At 43.8% G+C, this 15,112-nt stretch overlaps 1 protein-coding gene across 1 annotated transcript in view; it reads right to left on the bottom strand.

Moving 5' to 3' along the window:
• LOC129713271 (anthrax toxin receptor 1-like) overlaps positions 1–15,112 on the bottom strand; it is a 142,374-nt gene that overhangs the window by 95,415 nt on the left and 31,847 nt on the right. The window contains exons 4-6 of the mRNA XM_055662207.1: positions 9,094–9,175; positions 8,112–8,145; positions 6,936–7,015 (exon numbers count right to left, since the gene is read on the bottom strand). Coding sequence (XP_055518182.1) covers positions 6,936–7,015; positions 8,112–8,145; positions 9,094–9,175 — 196 coding nt within the window. The remainder of the gene's footprint in view (positions 1–6,935; positions 7,016–8,111; positions 8,146–9,093; positions 9,176–15,112) is intronic.

Genomic DNA, 15,112 nt, shown 5'->3' with positions numbered 1-15,112 from the left:
GCTGCCCTGCAGTGCTTGCAGGGCCAGAGACCCTGGTTCGATCCTGACTACGGGTGCTGCCTGTACAGAGTTTGTACGTTCTCCCATGGGATTTTCTCTGAGATCTTCGGTTTCCACCCACACTCCAAAGACGTGCAGGTTTGTAGGTCAATTGGCTTGGTCTAAGTGTAAGTTATCTCTAGTGTGTGTAGGGTAGTGTAATGTGGTGGGTCACTGGTCGGTGCGGACACGGTGGGCCGAAGGGCATGTTTCCACAATTTACACATACACCAATCCAATTAACCTGCAAACTTGTACGTCTTTGGGGTGTGGGAGGAAACCAAAGTTCTAGGAGGAAACCCATGCGGTCACGGGGAGAATGTACAAACTCCGTACAGACAACACTGAACCTGGGTTTCCGGCGCTGCAAGCGCTGTAAGGCAGCAATTCTACCGCTGCGCCACCGTGACCGCTTTCCAAGTGACCTGCGTGGGTTTCCTCTGAGATCTTCACTTTCCTCCGACACTCCAAAAACATACTGGTTTGCAGGTTAATTGCCTTGGTGTAAAAAGTTGTCTCCAGTGTGTGTGGGGTAGTGTTAATGTGCAGGTCAGCAGACACTCTGCGGGCTGAAGGGCCTGTTTCCGAGCTGTGTCTCTAAACTAAACTACGAAATGGAAACGGCTGCTATTCTCAAGGCAACAACAGAATTCAGAAGAGATCCAATAACAGTGAAAACACACTCATGCTGAGAAGTGATGAATTATGATGGATGATGACCCTTGGTTCATAAACGTCATTGCAACATTCAACCGAGCATCTGCTTCCCTGGAATGATGTGATCTCGAGCCTGCCCAGCTGACCAAGGGTCAACCAAGGAAAACATCCAATTCATGGGCTAAATTCACCCTGGGATCGCCAGTTTATGGAACATGTACAAAGAACTTCACCTCCTGCCGCGGAGTGGAATCAGCGCAATTGTCATATAAATAACAAAATAAATCTGGCACTTTACAGACTTGGGAGCTTTTGAATGAGGCAAGAGAGAACGGCAACAAAATTGAAAGAAAACACACGGTGTCAAGAGAGTTGTCAAGTCAAGTCAAGTGAGCTTAGTGTCATGTGTCCCTGATAGGACAATGAAATTCTTGCTTTGCTTCAGCACACAGAACATAGTAGGCATTTACTACAAAACAGATCAGTGTGTCCATATACCTTAATATAAATATATACACACACATGAATAAATAAACTGATAGAGTGCAAATAACAGATAATGGGTTATTAATAATCAGAGTTTTGTCCGAGCCAGGTTTAATAGCCTGATGGCTGTGGGGAAGCAGCTATTCCTGAACCTGGTAGTCTTTCCAAAGTAACGTCTTTCCAAAGGAAAATCACAGGGATATTGAGTAAAAGAGACAGAGGGTCACGTTGCAGTTTTATAGAGTTTAGTTAGGCTGCGTTTGGAGGATTGTGCACAGTTCTAGACTCCCCTTTGCAGGAAGAATGTTCAGACTTGGGAATGGAGGGATATGGACCACATGCAGGCAGAAGGGATTATTTTAAGTGGGCATTATGTTCGACTTTGACATTTCAGGCCAAAGGAGCTGTTCATGTGCTGTACTTTTCTACATCCTATTGGGCCTGTCCCACTTGGCGATTTTTTTGACGACTGCCGCCATCATTCACTGACGTATCGGGTCACCGAAAAATTTGCAGCGTGATGGCGTGGTGACGTATGACGTGCGGTGTTTTTTCAAGTGTCACAACATTTTTTTGTCGCCGCTGGATTTTGAAACGTTCAAAATCTTTTGGCGACACCGATATGACTCCGGCAATCGTCCTGAACAAATGTAGTTAAATCACCAGTTTCTCATTTCTTCTGCAATCCAAACATAACTGATATGATTAATTTCCCCCTCTCTCTTGCTGTTCAATAATTATTATAGATGAAATGCGGCAATTATTTATCACTGCTAGGAAGTCCCAGATAATACTCCTATGACTATAGAGTGCAGGATGAATGGAAATAAAATGCATTTATGAACCCAGTCATTAAATAGGCAGTTCCCCTCCTTGATCTATAGCTACAGCATGTGAACAGGCCCTTCGGCCCACAGGATCCGTGCTGGCCAGTGATCACCCATACAATAGTTCTATCCTACATACTAGGATCAATATCCAGAAGCCACTTAACCTACAAGCCTGCACGCGTTTGGATTGTGGGAGGAAACAAGAGCCATTGGGAAAAAAACTCATGCGGTCACGGGGAGAACGTACAAACTCCGTACAGACAGCAGCCCTAATGAGGATAGAACCCGGGGGTCTCTGTAAGGCAGCAACTCTACCGCTGCACCACTGTGCCACTCCGTGAGTTACTGCTGTACAGGAGTAAGTTCTGCTGCTCCCATGCATGTAGAACCATCATTTGATACACAATGTTAGAGGAATTTTTCATGAGGCTGATGATTCAGCCATGCAAAATGCTCAAGGCACCAGCAAACCTGTTAGGGATTTAGGAGCTGGCTAAGCAGCCCATGATTTTTGGGTTGTGGCAAATTTCTTCATGTTTTGCTTGCCAGATAAAACATCTGGAAATTAAATACTGTGACTAGTTAATTAAGTAAATTATTCTATGACAGATATAGAAAAGGCCAACTCAAGCATGTACTGTACGTTAAAATGGGACGTACATTCTGCACAAAATCAGGAAAACTTTAGTCGGAGGGCGTTGAATCTTTGAAATTAATTTGCCACAGAAGGCTGTGGAAGCCAAGTCAATAAATATTTTTAAGGCAGAGAAATATAGATTCCTGATGAGTTAAGGTGTCAGGGGTTATGGGGAGAAGGCAGGAGAATATGTGGAGTTCGGTTCTCTGGATACTTTCAAGAGAGAGCTAGATAGGGCTCTTAAAGATAGCGGAGTCAGGGGAGTCAGGGGATATGGGGAGAAGGCAGGAACGAGGTACTGATTGGGGATGATCAGCCACGATCACATTGAATGACGGTGCTGGCTTGTAGGGCCTGCTCTTGCACCGTTTGTCTATTGTCTATTAATAGGGTTGAGAGGGACAGATAGATCAGCCATGATTGAATGGCAGAATATACTTGATGGGCCGAGTGGCCTAATTTTCCTCCTATCATTTATAAACGTATAACTACATAATATAAGAATGAAAGTGCTGGAAATACTCAGTAATACAGAGAGAGCAACAATTAATATGGAAAGAGGGGTAACATAATATTTATCAGAATTGGAAACTAGCAAGATGATTGATTAGAACGGGTGTCAAGGGTTATGGGGAAAGGCAGGATAATTGGATTAGGAGGCAGAGATCAGCTATGATTGAATGGTGGAGTGGACTCGATGGGCCGAATGGCCTAATTCTACAGGTCTATAACTTAAGATTTTGCGTTTTTATGTACACATTTGAGATGGCCTGTTGTATAACTTTTATTAAGTAACTATTTACTTGACTAATCACGGCGTTTGATTGCCAGATGTATTATCTGGCAAGGAAAATATCAAGGGACCGCCACATCCCAACAGTTCTGGACATCTGAAGCAGGTCCCAAACCCCCTGACAAATGTTGTGCTTTCATTAAGTGTTGAGTTGGAGAGAAATGGTGAGGGACAGAGAGAACTAAAGGGAAGGTCTGCACAGGGTTGAAGAGTGGAAGAGGTTCAATGCAGGGTGTGGTGGTGCCAAGGGAACATACATCTGAAGGAAGAATACAATGGAGAGGAAAGAAATCAGGAGGGAGATGGATAGAGAGAGAAAGAAAGTTTGTAGGGACAGGGTTTAATTTTTACAGGAGTTGATATGTTCACAAGTTCACGAGTTATAGGAGTAGAATTAGGCCATTCGGCCCATCGAGTCCACTCCGCCATTCAATCATGGATGATCTCTGCCTCCTAATCCCATTTTCCTGCCTTCTCCCCATAACAATTGACACCCATTGTAATCAAGAATTTGTCTATCTCTGCCTTAAAAATATCCACTGACTTGGCCTCCGCAGCCGTCTGTGGCAAAGAGTTCCACTCATTGTGGATATGTGGAGGGGCATGCCACATAAGAAACAGCATTTTTGCTTCTTCAGAAGTATCCAAGTATTGTGAGCAGATAGGATTGTGAGCAGGGAAGAGGATGAAAACATTCTTCAACGGCATATAGACAAAATGATTACATATGCAAGAAATTGTCAAATGCACAATAATGTGCAAGGATTTGAAGTTATCCAAATATGTCCCGACCCAAAACGTCACCAATCATTTTTCTCCAGAGATGCTGCCAGACCCGCTGAGTTACTCCAGCATATTTTATCTACATATCTTCGAAGTTATCCACTTTAGTTCAAAATCTCAACAATGAGTTGCTCACAAGCTGTCTGCAAAATCCTTGGAGGTCCCCCCCGAAAATGGAGCATCTCAACTGGGTTTGCCAGTTGATTTGCCACAGAAGGCTGTGGAAGCCAAGTCAATAAATATTTTTAAGGCAGAGAAATATAGATTCCTGATGAGTTGAGGTGTCAGGGGTTATGGGGAGAAGGCAAGAGAATATGTGGAGTTCGGTTCTCTGGATACTTTCAAGAGAGAGCTAGATAGGGCTCTTAAAGATAGCGGAGTCAGGGGATATGGGGAGAAGGCAGGAACGAGGTACTGATTGGGGATGATCAGCCTGATCTGATCCCATAGCCAACTTTTGCGGCTGACTTTGCGGCCTACCAAGGCCGTGACCTCTGTAGTTCCGGTAAAGCAGATAATCCAGAGAGGTTCTGGAACCAAGGGTGCCGGAAAACCACATTCCCATCTGTTTACATGCAGTGTCGCACTTTTACCTTCACACCAAAGATTAAATCCCATTCAAGAAGCTCAGTACAAAAATCTAGTCTGGTAATTCATGGTTCGTTGCATTGTCAGAGATGTCACCTTTTTGGGGACGAGGTATTTAAGAGGCTTTCTTTCAGACGAAAGATTCCATTACATTATTTGAAAAAAATGTAGGAGAGTTACTCCTGATGTCCTGAACAAAACTTATCCCTCAGTCAACATCCCTCCGAACAGATGGTCTGGTCATTAGCAGACAGTCATCTGTGAGAGTTTGCTCTTGCCAAAATGGCTGGTGCATTTCCTACATTTTTGCAGCAGTGACTGCAATCCATTCGCTGGAAAGTGGTATAGGGTAAAAGAAAAGAAAATTAATGGTATTCTGTAAATGCAAGTCTTATAATAGTTTAGTTTAGAGATACAGCGTGGAATCAGGCCCTTCGGCCCAGCGAGTCCATGCCGACCGGTTCTATCCTACAATTTACAGAAGCCAATTAACCTTCAAACCTGCATGTCTTTGGTAGGGGGGAGGAAAGCAGAGCAGCCAAAGGCAACGCACGTGGTCACAGGGAGAATGTACAAATTCTGTACAGATAGCACCCGTTTGCATGCTGTCAGGATCGAACCCAGGTCTCTGGCACTGTAAGCCAGCAACTCTACCGCTACGCCACCTTGCCGCCCTTAATACTGTGAATGGTGTCTATTAGGATAAAGTAGGACTATTGTCATTGAAAGCAATTAAGCATTGTTCTAAGAACATTGTAACAATCTCTTAATTACTCTTTCCTTCTGGAGTTCTAGACCATATTGAAATGACAATACTCATAGGGTAATGCCCCTGTCCCACATAGGAAACCGGAACGGAAACCTCTGGAGACTTTGCGCCCCACCCAAGTTTCCGTGTGGTTCCTGGAGGTTCCCGGAGGTTTTTGGTCAGTCTCCCTACCTGCTTCCACTACCTGCAACCTCTGGCAACCACCTGCAAACTCTGGGAACCGCACGGAAACCTTGGGTGGGGCGCAAAGTCTCCAGAGGTTTCCGTTCAGGTTTCCTAAGTGGGACAGGGGCATAACATATCACAGGATGCCCAACTTGCCCATGCCGACCAAGATGCCCCATCTACACCAGTCTCACATATTCACGTTGGTCCCATATCCATCTAAACCTTTCCTGACCTTGTGCTTGTCCAAATGTCTTTTAAATGTTGTTCAAAATACATTTTAGGCTATCTAATCTAATCTAATCTTATAGTACCTGCCTCAACTACCTCCTCTGGCAGCTCGTTCTATCTACCCACCACCCAATGTGTGAAAAGGTCGTCCCTCAGATTCGTATTAAAACTTTCCCCGCTCACCCTAAATGTATGTCCTCTATCAATTGTTTTCCATAAATGAATCAGTGCTATCATCTTTGAAGGCAGATGTCTCAACTATCACTGTTGCATACAGCACTAAAAATGTTACAAGTGTTGAAGTACATAAATTCAAAATGTGAAAAGTCAGAGAATTAAAACTGGACCCCTTATCTTGGCAAAAGGTCAAGGATTGAGCTGATGCACAACTTCAGGGTTATGAAAAAAATCAATAGGGTAGACATCTGAACGCACTGGGCTTGAACTCGCTGGAGTTTAGAAGGATGAGGGGGGGGAACCTCATTGAATAGTGAAAGGCCTGGATGGGGCCAAATCCTTCCAAACCTGTCCTATCCATGTACCTGTCCAAATGCTTCTTGAACGATAGTACCTGCCTCAACTACCTCCTCTGGCAGCTCGTTCCATACACCCACCACCCTTTGTGTAAAAACGTTACCCCTAAAGTTCCTATTCAATCTTTCCTCCCCTCACCTTGAACCTATGCCCTCTGGTTCTCGATTGGCCTACTTTGGCCGAAAGACTGTGCCTGTATCCGAGATATTCCTCTCCATGGAATCATTTCCTTTGCAAGTGTGCAGATTCCAGCCGCACTGCTTTGATTATCCGGCACGTGCAACTTGTACCTTGACCCAATCTCAGCGCACGTGTTTCCCTTTTAAAAATTCCACGTAGTTCCTTGGCAGGCCTCCGATGGAGAGTGGAGAAGGCTATGCATCACAATCAGCTCCTGCTCACCAATTCTGACAGCATTCTTACCTCTTGCTCCGCGTAATAAAAAAGGTTCTCCATCAACTCGCCATCTGTCAGAGCGATAATGACACTGGCCGTCCTGTAACCTGTGCAGTGAAAAGTACTCAGTTACTTTCCGAATCCTATCTGGCATGTCAAGTGCAAAACAAAAAAGTAAGGTCACGTTTAGCTGCCGAGATTGAAGAGTCATTCTTTCACTTTAACCTTTGGATTACTGAAGCCTTCTGGAAATCGTTGACTGGTAAAATCTGCAACCTATTTCCTTAGGGAAATAGCAAAGCATCCAATAGTGCTTAACGTGATTCTGCTGCACACATTGTGTAGAGTTATTGCTACCGACAGTCAGCTTTCCAACAGGCTCAAGCTGTGGTCTGGCTATTGTTCAAATTACTCTCCTTTTGGGGGAGGGGGGGGGTTGGTAGATGGTTCTCTTTAAGTTAATATTGCTCGAGGATCAGATTGCCAAATGATATTCAGAACGACATCAATCTTCCTTGTCAGAATACTTGATCTTTCAGGTAGGTCAACTGCAACCTAGGACATGGTTGATGGCTGACTATCAAGTAAGGATAAGGAGGAAATCGTTTAGGACCGAGATGAGAAAAACATTTTTCACACAGAGAGTGGTGAATCTCTGGAATTCTCTGCCACATTGAGGCCAGTTCATTGGCTATATTTAAGAGTGAGTTAGATGTGGCCCTTGTGGCTAAAGGGATCAGGGGATATGGAGAGAAGGTAGGTTCAGGATACTGAGTTGGATGATCAGCCATGATCATATTGAATGGCGGTGCAGGCTCGAAAGGGCCGAATGGCCTACTCCTGCACCTATTTTCTATGTTTCTATGTTTCTAAGTCTGATCCATAAGGTCGTAGAGTCACAGAGACATGCAGTGTGGAAACAGGCCCTTTGGCCCAACTTGCCCATGCCAACCAACATGCACTAGTGTGACAATAATTGATTCAATATGTACAGTGAGACTGTAGATACAAGGAGATGCAGATTCTAGTTGACAAGAACAGACACACAAAGTGCTGGAGTAACTCAGCAGGGCAGGCAGCATCTCTGAAGAACCATGTTCCCTAGAGATGCCTGACCCGCTGAGTTACTCCAGCACTTTGTGTCTTTATTCAATAATATTCTCATGTGTAGAATAATCATGCCAACAGAGAAACTGGTCTTACCTTCAGTACTTGAGTAGTAGATTTGCTCACTTGCCTGAAAAAAAAACCCCAAGATGGTGAAATTAGTAGGGTCAACAGAAGATCAGAATGGAAAGAATATACTTGTGAACCTATGCAAACTCAATATTTGCCAATGAACATCATATTAGTTTTCTTTCAAGATTAATGACTTAAGTGAAGTCGTTGGGATGTGGTCCATGGACATACACCATGGGACGGTACTCATACAGTGTTTAGGAGCCACTTTTACACATTGTGGGTGTGTGTGTACCTGTGTTCTACAGACTGATGGACACTCAGGTACACCTGGCTAATCTAAGCAGCAGACCTGGTGGTAGCATGATCACACGAATGGCGGGAATTGTAACTTTGTTAAATCCAAAACTGAAGATGAATTTAGCTCTAACATTGAGAAATGCGCCAAGCTCGTTATTCTTATTGTCTCATTTCTGTTATCCATTATTTACGAATAAAGGGCTATTGTGAAAGCTTCAATAGGTTTCAGGATCAAAAGGCACATACTTTAGACTTTAGAGAAACAGCGCGGAAACAGGCCCTTCGGCCCACTGAGTCCACACTGACCAGCGATCACCCTGCACACTAGCACTATCCTACACACTAGGGAGAATTTACAATTTTACCTAAGTCAGTTAACCCACAATCTGGACAGCCTTGGAGTGTGGGAGGAAACCAGAACACCCGGAGAAAACCCACGCGGACACAGGGGCAAACAAACTCCGTACAGACAGCACGTAGTCTGGATTGAACCCGGGTCGCTGGCGCTGCAAGGCAGCAACACCATAACATTCCAACTTTTTATATGATGCAGAAGATTTCAGGAATTTAAACTTTATAATGACAAGGAAAGAGTGCCACTTCAAGATTGGGTAGAACTTCCCGAGAGGAAATACTGTTTTCTAGGAATAATACTGACACAATTCCCTCGACAATTCCAAATAGCAAAGCTCAATGCAGACTGTACCCGTTCAAAGCCTTCGTGCATGTAGGTATCTCCTCCTGTCTGCACCATTTGTAACTCCTCCAGTCCTTTGCGTATCCGTTCCCTTTTGTAAAACCAAACACAATGACACAAATTAAATGTTATTAGTCACAACCAATTGAACTTATAGCCTGGGATAAATGGTTATCATTGTATGTGTTCACTCTGCTAGCTGCATGCAACTCTGGATATTTTGACAGCCTCTCAATGGCATCCCTGAAATAACAGATTAGAAGAATTTCCCAAAGATTTAATTCTCAAGGCATTAGCTTAAACTCACGGCTTTTAAAACAATACATTCCTCAGTCCGCAATTCCCATGGAATTATGGCATTATACGTGACCCCAGGGATTTTTCATGCGCTTGTCAATATTTTCATTGTCACCTTTGTTCCATGTACATTGAGGAAGATATATATATGTGGAGAAACAATAATCCTACAGCTGAAACATGCTAACGTTAACAGCTCTAATTTAACCCAATCTTACCATTTAAAAACATATGGGTACTTGAAGGTGTTACCACGAGGTCCACACAAAAAGTGGAGATAGGTACATCGCCAATGGCATACAGTAGTTAGTACATTTAAGGACCAGGAAACTGAGACATACACAGAAAGTGTACACATGTTAAGTACATGCACGCCACATGTGTACATTATAGGCATGTATATAAAATAGACATTTATGTTAAGCTTGCAACTATTTGGTGCTTTATAATTGCTTGGGACCAGAATATCAGACATAAGCACACCGTACACAAACAAACCAACATTCACGTATGATTTTGGACTCTGATTTGTATCCAACTGAAGTGTCAGAGACTAAAACAGACATGAGTCTATTCCACAAACTTCTCTGTGTCTGGGCTCATCCATGAAGAACGCTCATTCAGACAAGATCTTGAAAAACAACCTTCGCAATATCAGTAAAACGGAGACACAAAAGACTTCAGATGCTGGAATCTTGATCAAAAAACAAACTGCTGGAGGAACGCGATGGGTCGGGCAGCATTTGTGGAGGGAGCTGGACAGACGGCATTTCAGCCGAAAGTACCCCTGTCCTATAACGGTGTCTGTTCATTTAGTTTACTGTACAAATACAGCCGAGAAACAGGCCCTTCAGCCCACTGAGTCCATGCTACCTGACCCACAGAGTTCCTCAGTGGATTGTTTCATTCACTCACAATGTCAGTGTTGTCAGCAGAACACAAGATAAATAAAATCATGAACAAACTAACAAAATTGTTGGTGGTATGTTATCAAAACAAGCAGTTTGCAACATCAGCAAGTTGACTAGAAATATTAACCAATATTGCTTCTTGGACCATTTGTGTCTCCTAGGTGGTCCGTAGCCATCAGCAGTAATTATCTGATCCTATATACAACCCTTGTTAAGGGAGCGCCAATACCAATACTCCCTGGTTATCTGTCACCATGGAACATAGAACAGTACAGCAGGGAAATAGACCCATCCAGCCCACAGTGTTTGTGTCAAACATGATGCAAGATAAACTGATTTCATCTGTCTAAACATAGACAATATCCTTCTTTTCCTAGCACTTCCATGTGCCTATCTAAAAGCCTCGAAAATGCCACTATTGTACCTGCCTCCACCATCCCTAACATTGCATTCCAAGCCTCAATCACACTCTGTGTATAAAACTTGCCCCACACATCTCCATTAAATGTTCCCCTCCCAGGTTATAGCTATGCCCTCTAGTGTTGGACATTTTCACCCTGGGAAAAGGGTTCTGACTGTCTACCCGATCTATGCCTCCCATAATGTCAAGATTCAAGAGAGTTTATTGTCATGTGTCCCTGATAGGACAATGAAATTCTTGCTTTGCTCCAGTACAACAGAACATAGTAGGCATGACAGATACTTCTATCAAATAATGTCAGATAATAAGTCAAATAATGTCAGATACTTCTATCAAATCTCCCCTCAACCCCTGACATTCCAGAGAAGACAATCCAAGTTTATCCAATCTTGAAGTTGAGATCCTCTAATCCAGACAACATTCTGGTAAACCTTCTCTCCAAAGCCTTCACATCCTTCCTGTCATGGGCCGACCAAAACTGCACGCAATACTCCAAATGCGGCCTAACCTAACCAAAGTCTTATATGAAGAAGAAGATGAAAATGGAGGAAGCGTCTTCATCTCATGAAGAAGGTGAACAAAACCTGTTCAGCAACAAACAAAAAAGTTTTTTTTGGCCTTCCATCACAGCTATGTGATGGATGTTTATGTAAAATGTAATTATGTTGTGTCTGGGTCTATTTGTGTGTAATGTATGGCTGCAGAAACGGCATTTCGTTTGGACCTCTAGGGGTCCAAATGACAATTAAATTGACTCTTGACTCTTGACTCTTGATAGAAGAGATTTTCTCGGCTGAAGAAGTAATCCTTCAGCAAAGGAGGGTCAAAAGCCAAATGATGCCAGCTAATTTTGGCAAGTCAATGAGAAATAAATTACATCATTGCCTCAAAAGTCTGGCTGGGCTGGATTTCCAAACATAATAGCAGCCTTGAAATGTCCTGGCTCTTTGTAGTAGGAGTTGAACCATTGGTTAGAACTCTTATGAAACCAGTTCCGCTTCAGTGAATCCAGCTGTCTGTGAACTGAGGCTTTTTTTTCGTTGGGGTTGGTCTGTTCAGCAAAGAGCCAGGACTCCAGGTGCAAGACACTGCTGAGACCGACAAGAAGAAGTGCTCCATTGGGAAACAGGGAAGCCAGGCTTTGCAATTAGACACCATGGGAACTAGAAGGAATGTTGTGCAGTCTGATCACATTCTACACTGGCTAACGACTGCATCGACTTGACCGGGAGTGAGACGCAAACGAGGTTAGGTTTGAAATCTGGGACAAGATCCCACTCTGTCGAAGGTTCATTGACCTGAAAAGTTAATTCTCTTTCTCTTTCCACAGACGCTGCCTGACCTGGTGAATGATTCCAACATTGTCTGCTTTAGTTCCAATCTCGGGACACCGTGTCAGCTCACACAGCTGTGTCACCTCTCTAGCTTGTTATTTACTGATTTGTTTTGCATTATTTTACAACGACTACTTAATTTTTACACTTTTCAGCCGGCACGTTGGCCTCGGTCCTCTGCTTCCATGTAATCCCTTCAATACGAACATTTGTAGGAGAAGCCTTTAGCTCCTCAAAGATGCTCTGCCTTTAACAAGATTACGGAAAGCCTGTGACCCGACTTCACATATTCATCTATACCACTTACCTTCTGACATCCACTTAAAAATCTATCAAGCTCAGATTTTACTAACAAATAACTCAACATCAATCATGATTTGTGGAAAGTATTCTAAATTTCTGACCCCCTCTGTGTGTTGAGATGCATTCCTGCTTCATGCCTGAACAGCCTGCCCTCAACCTTTAGACAACACCTCTCAATCCAGATTAGCCAATTTACACATATAATTCCGCTACATTTTCCACCAGTTCTCTTTATAAACCCGAATACTTCCATCATCTTACCCACTCAATGTAAATCTCAGGAAATATAGTCTGATCTTTTTGTTTAGCTTAAAGATACAGCACGGAAACAGGCCCTTCGGCCCACTGAGTCCGTGCCGACCAGCAATCCCTGCACACTAACACTATCCTACACACTCTAGGGACAATTTACAATTTTTACCAAGCCAATTAGTCTAAAACCTGTGTTCAAGAAGGAACTGCAGATGCTGGAAGATCGAAGGTACACAAAATTGCTGGAGAAACTCAGCGGGTGCAGCAGCATCTATGGAGCGAAGAAAATAGGCGACGTTGCGGGGCGAAACCCTTCTTCAGACTGATGGGGGGTGGGAGGGGAGAAGGAAGGAAAAGGGGGAGGAGGAGGAGCACGAGGGCGGGGGGATGGGAGGAGACAGCTCGAGGGTTAAGGAAGAGGAGGAGACAGCAAGGGCTAGCAAAATTGGGAGAATTCAACATTCATGCCATCAGGATGCAAGCTGCCCAGGCGGAATATGAGGTGCAGTTCCTCCAATTTCCGGTGTTGCTCACTCTGGCAATGGAGGAGACCCAGGACAGAGAGGTCAGATTGGGAATGGGAGGGGGAGTTGAAGTGCTGAGCCACCGGGAGTTCAGGTAGGTTATTGCGGACTGAGCGGAGGTGTTCGGCGAAACGATCGCCCAACCGCCGCTTAGTCTACAAACCTGTCTGTCTTTGGAGTGTGGGAGGAGACCGGGGATTCCAAAGAAAACCCATGCAGATCACGGGGAGAACATACAAGTACCATACAGACAGCACTCGTATTCAGGATCAAACCCTGATCTCTGGTGCTGTAAGGCAGCAACTCTACCGCTGTGCCAACATGCCGTTCAAGGTCATTTATTTGGTCACGGGCTAAATTTATCATGATAATGCCAGCATTTAAATCCATCCTATTTAGCCACTGAACTCAAGAAGGAGTTACGTGTTGGACACTAATGGTTAGCCCAGCCACGTATAACAGCCAGCACATTGTTGAACCAGTTAAGTTCCAAATGAGAATCCACTAGTTTGATAGTTGCCTAGATTAGCTTTCCTTTCAATACCAGATTTAGTAGGACTTTTCTGTATGTGATTTGAATCCAATGATGGACACTCTTTAGTATAGATTAGTTTATTGTTACATGTACCAAGGTACTGTGAAGAGGTTTTTGTGGCGTGCTAACCAATCAGCAGAAATATAATACATGATTACAATCGAGCCATCCACAGCGTACAGATATAAAGGGAATAATGTTTAGTGTAAGATAATGTCCAGTAGTGTCCAATTAAAGATGGACTATAGGTCTCATATGAGGTAGTTAGTAGCTCAAGACTGCACCCTAGTTGTTGATAGAATGGTTCAATTATCCGATCATAGCAGGGAAGAAACTGTCCCTGAATCTGGAAGTGGGCCTTTTGGCTGATGGGAGGGGGAGACGTAGAAGTGGCTAGGGTGAGACCCGTCCCCGATTAGTCTGGTGGCCTTGCCGAGACAATGTGAGGTGTAAATGGAGTCAATGGAAGGGAGGTTAGTTTGTGTGATGGTCTGGGCTGTGTCCACAATTCTCTGCAATTTATTGTGGTCTTGGATGGAGCAGTCCCCAAGCTTTGATGCATCCCAAATATTGGGAGCATGCCGAACTTCCTAAGCCTTGTAATTAAGCAGAGCCACTGGTGTGCTGTCTTAGCCATTGCTTCAATATGGGTGGTCCTGGACAAATCGCTGGTAAATCCAGTGACAATGCTGCAATAACTCTGAAAGATGGATCCAAAAGGAAAATAAAAATCATAATTTGGCAAAGCCAGACTCAATTACGTTACAAAATTATTCTTGCAGTTTTGAGCTGACACTGGTCCCTTTCCCCTGAATGTTGCTGCTGGCTCCCTGACTAATTCCAATAGGTATGATTGACAGTGGTCAAAATGCATGGCTTGCTATAGCTGGGGGATTTTCCATTCAAATACAAACTAGACATTCCCAATGTAAAAACAAAGCCCCATTGTTGCTGGTGACCCTCAAACAAATCCTGCGTATATCCTGCTCATGATTCTCCCGTCTTCATGGGTCCCGCAGGAATCGTGCAGAGATTGAAAATAATTCCAAGGTTAGCTACTATCCCTGGAGCACTGACCCCGCCATCTGTTGTTAGTGCAGACTTTCCCCCTTTTTATTCCCAATCAAACTCCAAATCCGATCCCTGCAAGTCAGGAGGAGGGTTCCGACTGCAAAAGCCAACCCAACCTCCCCAGTTTGGCTGACAAACTCCATTACAGCAACTGACATTCTTCATATATGAGGATCTGTGTCCCCTCTGATCCCAAGTATATCAACTTGCTACAGACCAGACGCAATGAAAAATGACAAAAACTATATCCAAGAACTGCAATAGCAATTTTCAAACCTTATCTTTCTGTCAGTTTTGTGTAAGATTGTTAACAATCACACCTACCCATTGCACACAGAAAAGCAACACATTTGATTCAATTCAGCAGAATATGGCAGTGG

The sequence above is a fragment of the Leucoraja erinacea genome, chromosome 35 (assembly GCF_028641065.1).
Source record: "Leucoraja erinacea ecotype New England chromosome 35, Leri_hhj_1, whole genome shotgun sequence".
Classification (NCBI taxonomy): Eukaryota; Metazoa; Chordata; class Chondrichthyes; order Rajiformes; family Rajidae; genus Leucoraja; species Leucoraja erinaceus.
This window is presented reverse-complemented; position numbering and strand designations above follow the sequence as displayed.